Genomic DNA, 2,566 nt, shown 5'->3' with positions numbered 1-2,566 from the left:
CTTGAATCAAATATAGCTGATGATGAATGTGAATTGGATGATAAATTATTTAATTTTTCTAATTTTTCTAATCTTTCTTTTTTATCTAATTCTAAATTTCTTCTAACTTGTTCCATTTCCTTCTTTTTTTTTAATTTTTCTAATTTTGCATGTTCAATTTCCTTTTCACGTTGACGATTTCTAAATTTTTCCTTCTCTTCAATTGTATCACCTTTTAATCTGTAGGATGAACCAAAATTTTGTAAAATATATTCAACAGGTAAATAATTTAATTCATGATTAATATTTAAATCTTGAATTAAATTATTAATTGTAAATGCAAATTCACTTTCATCATTTTCAATAATTAAATTACCATTTGGAGTTAATTCTAATTCTTTTAAATTATATAAATTCATATTTGTATTATTAAAATATTTAATTTTAAATAATGGTATTTTAATTTTAATACCATTATAATCTTTTCCTTTTTCAGAATTAAATATATATTGACATATTTGTGTTAATTTATCATTTGATTCAAATTTAACTTTACTAATTGAACCATCTATAAATCTAATTTGTAAAATACATGGTTCATTTTCTTCTAATTGACTTTCAAATATAGTTTCAGTTATTTCATTTGGTTTTGTTGGTGAATTTAATTTTAAACTATTATCTATATTTGGATAATCAATAGATTTGGATTTTTTACCTATATGTGGATCATTTCTTAATTGTTTTAATAAATTTTCTTTTTCTTCTCTTTCTCTTTTTAATATCATTTCATTTTCAGAATTTAATTTTTCTAAATATTTCTTTTTTTCTGTATTTGGATTTAAAATTGAAATTAAATTTGTTGGAATTAATGATTCTCTTTCTTTTAATATTTCTTCATTGGATTTTTCAATTAATTTTAATTTTTTAGTTTTTATATTATTATTAGGAGTATTAGGAGTATTAGGAGTATTAGGAGTATTTGATGATATATTATTATTAATAGTTGTCGTGTTATTTGATGATGAAGGTGATGATGATGATATACTATTATTATTATTATTTAAATTTGATGGTGATGGAGGTGGAGTAGAAGTATTGTTGTTACCTAATAAACGATTTCTTCTCTCTGCTGCTAAACGACGATAATCAGCAAGTGGATCCGATGATGATGACATTTTTTTTTAATGTTCATTGTTCAAATTGATCAAAACATTGATTCAATAGGATGAACTTGAAGTGACACTCATAATTATTTTAAAAATTACCAATGGAAAACCAACAACTTCATTTGAATAATTGTAAACTTTTCCCATTGAAATAGCTTGTAAAACAATTTCTCTGTCTGATTCTTTAAATTAAACTTGAACTTGTTTCCATTGAACAAGTTTAAATTGTTTAAGTTTACCAAACTCTTCAGCCTTAATATCAAAAAATTTTTATTGAAAGCAATATTACACTTAAAGCTACAATTAAGGTTCCTTTTTAGAATAGCTAGAAATATTATGTTGAATGAGAATTAATGTGAAATCGGGTGTGGTATAGTGGTAGCATTCCAGACTGTCACTCTGGCGACCCGGGTTCAATTCCCGGCACTCGAGATTAATTTTTGACATTATCTCCAAAATTTGAGTTTTAATTTTTTCATCATAAGAGGAATGATATGTAATCTAGCCAATTATCAATTTTCAAAGTTATATCTCTTAAAACCACCGAGAAAATAATCAAAGATTTCAAAGTGTCATATTCCTTAAAAATATTCCAAGATGCCCTTTTTAGTTCCATTTGTTCTTTCCTCTCATTGTTTTCCTGATATGATGGAATTGCCTTCTTATCAAATGTCTTAATTTCAACACGAAGAGCAAGAAGAAGATATCTATTTGGGAGAAAATTCAAATCCAAAATTGGAATATATAGCATTTCTCTAACTTTAATATTTTGTAAAATATTGATTGACAAAATTGTAAAAAACACACCTTCCCATTTGAGATTAGGAATTAATTTCCAAAACTATTGAATACTTGCAATCATGATTACCTTGTTTTTGGTTTCTTCTGCATTGATGGATTGAAAATTTTTGGGTTAACATTTGTCGAGTAATGGAGCTAGACCATTGATCAGTTTGATTGTTGGCAGTTAAAGCTTTTGTGTAAAATGGAAGAAACAACTTGTTTTGGATCTAGATCATCTAATCTAGTTTCTGATAGATTGTTGAAAGATAAGGAAATTTCCACTGCCAGTAAACGAAGATATCCAATCTTATATTCATTGTGTTTGGGAAATGAATGGCTACGGCCATATCACGATGAATGCACCTCATCCCGTCCGATTTGAGAAGTTAAGCATCGTCGAGCCACATCAGTACTGAGGTTGGAGACAACTTGGGAACCTGTAGTGCTGTAGTCTTTTTATCTTTATGGAGAGTTTGTTCATTTACAAGTAAGTTTAACGATGATTAATCTGTCTTTGAAAGAGGTTTCTGAAAGGAAGAAATTTTGTTTGATATTAACAATATTGGAAGCTTGTTTTTATTGATTCATTACAATATTGATTGAGTACTGCCATTTTAAACAATTGAAAGCATTAATCA

General features: G+C 26.6%; 2 protein-coding genes and 1 non-coding gene across 3 annotated transcripts in view; 2 read left to right on the top strand and 1 right to left on the bottom strand.

Annotated features, from left to right (window-relative positions):
- Positions 1 to 716, top strand: part of NAEGRDRAFT_76540 (uncharacterized protein) — a gene marked incomplete at both ends in the record, with an annotated part of 3,405 nt that extends 2,689 nt beyond the window's left edge. Inside the window, one exon of the mRNA XM_002668498.1 lies at positions 680 to 716. Within this exon, the coding sequence (XP_002668544.1) occupies positions 680 to 716 (37 nt within the window). The remainder of the gene's footprint in view (positions 1 to 679) is intronic.
- A 790-nt stretch (positions 717 to 1,506) lies between these two features.
- Positions 1,507 to 1,577, top strand: NAEGRDRAFT_t877. Its single transcript has one exon. It is a non-coding gene; the product is annotated as a tRNA-Asp (tRNA).
- A 46-nt stretch (positions 1,578 to 1,623) lies between these two features.
- NAEGRDRAFT_76539 (uncharacterized protein) overlaps positions 1,624 to 2,566 on the bottom strand; it is a gene marked incomplete at both ends in the record, with an annotated part of 1,674 nt that continues 731 nt past the window's right edge. The window contains one exon of the mRNA XM_002668497.1: positions 1,624 to 1,904. Coding sequence (XP_002668543.1) covers positions 1,624 to 1,904 — 281 coding nt within the window. The remainder of the gene's footprint in view (positions 1,905 to 2,566) is intronic.

This window comes from Naegleria gruberi (assembly GCF_000004985.1).
Source record: "Naegleria gruberi genomic scaffold NAEGRscaffold_188, whole genome shotgun sequence".
Classification (NCBI taxonomy): domain Eukaryota; phylum Heterolobosea; class Eutetramitea; order Acrasida; family Naegleriidae; genus Naegleria; species Naegleria gruberi.
Note: the sequence above shows the minus strand (reverse complement) of the source record. Positions and strands in the feature narration are given on the sequence as shown.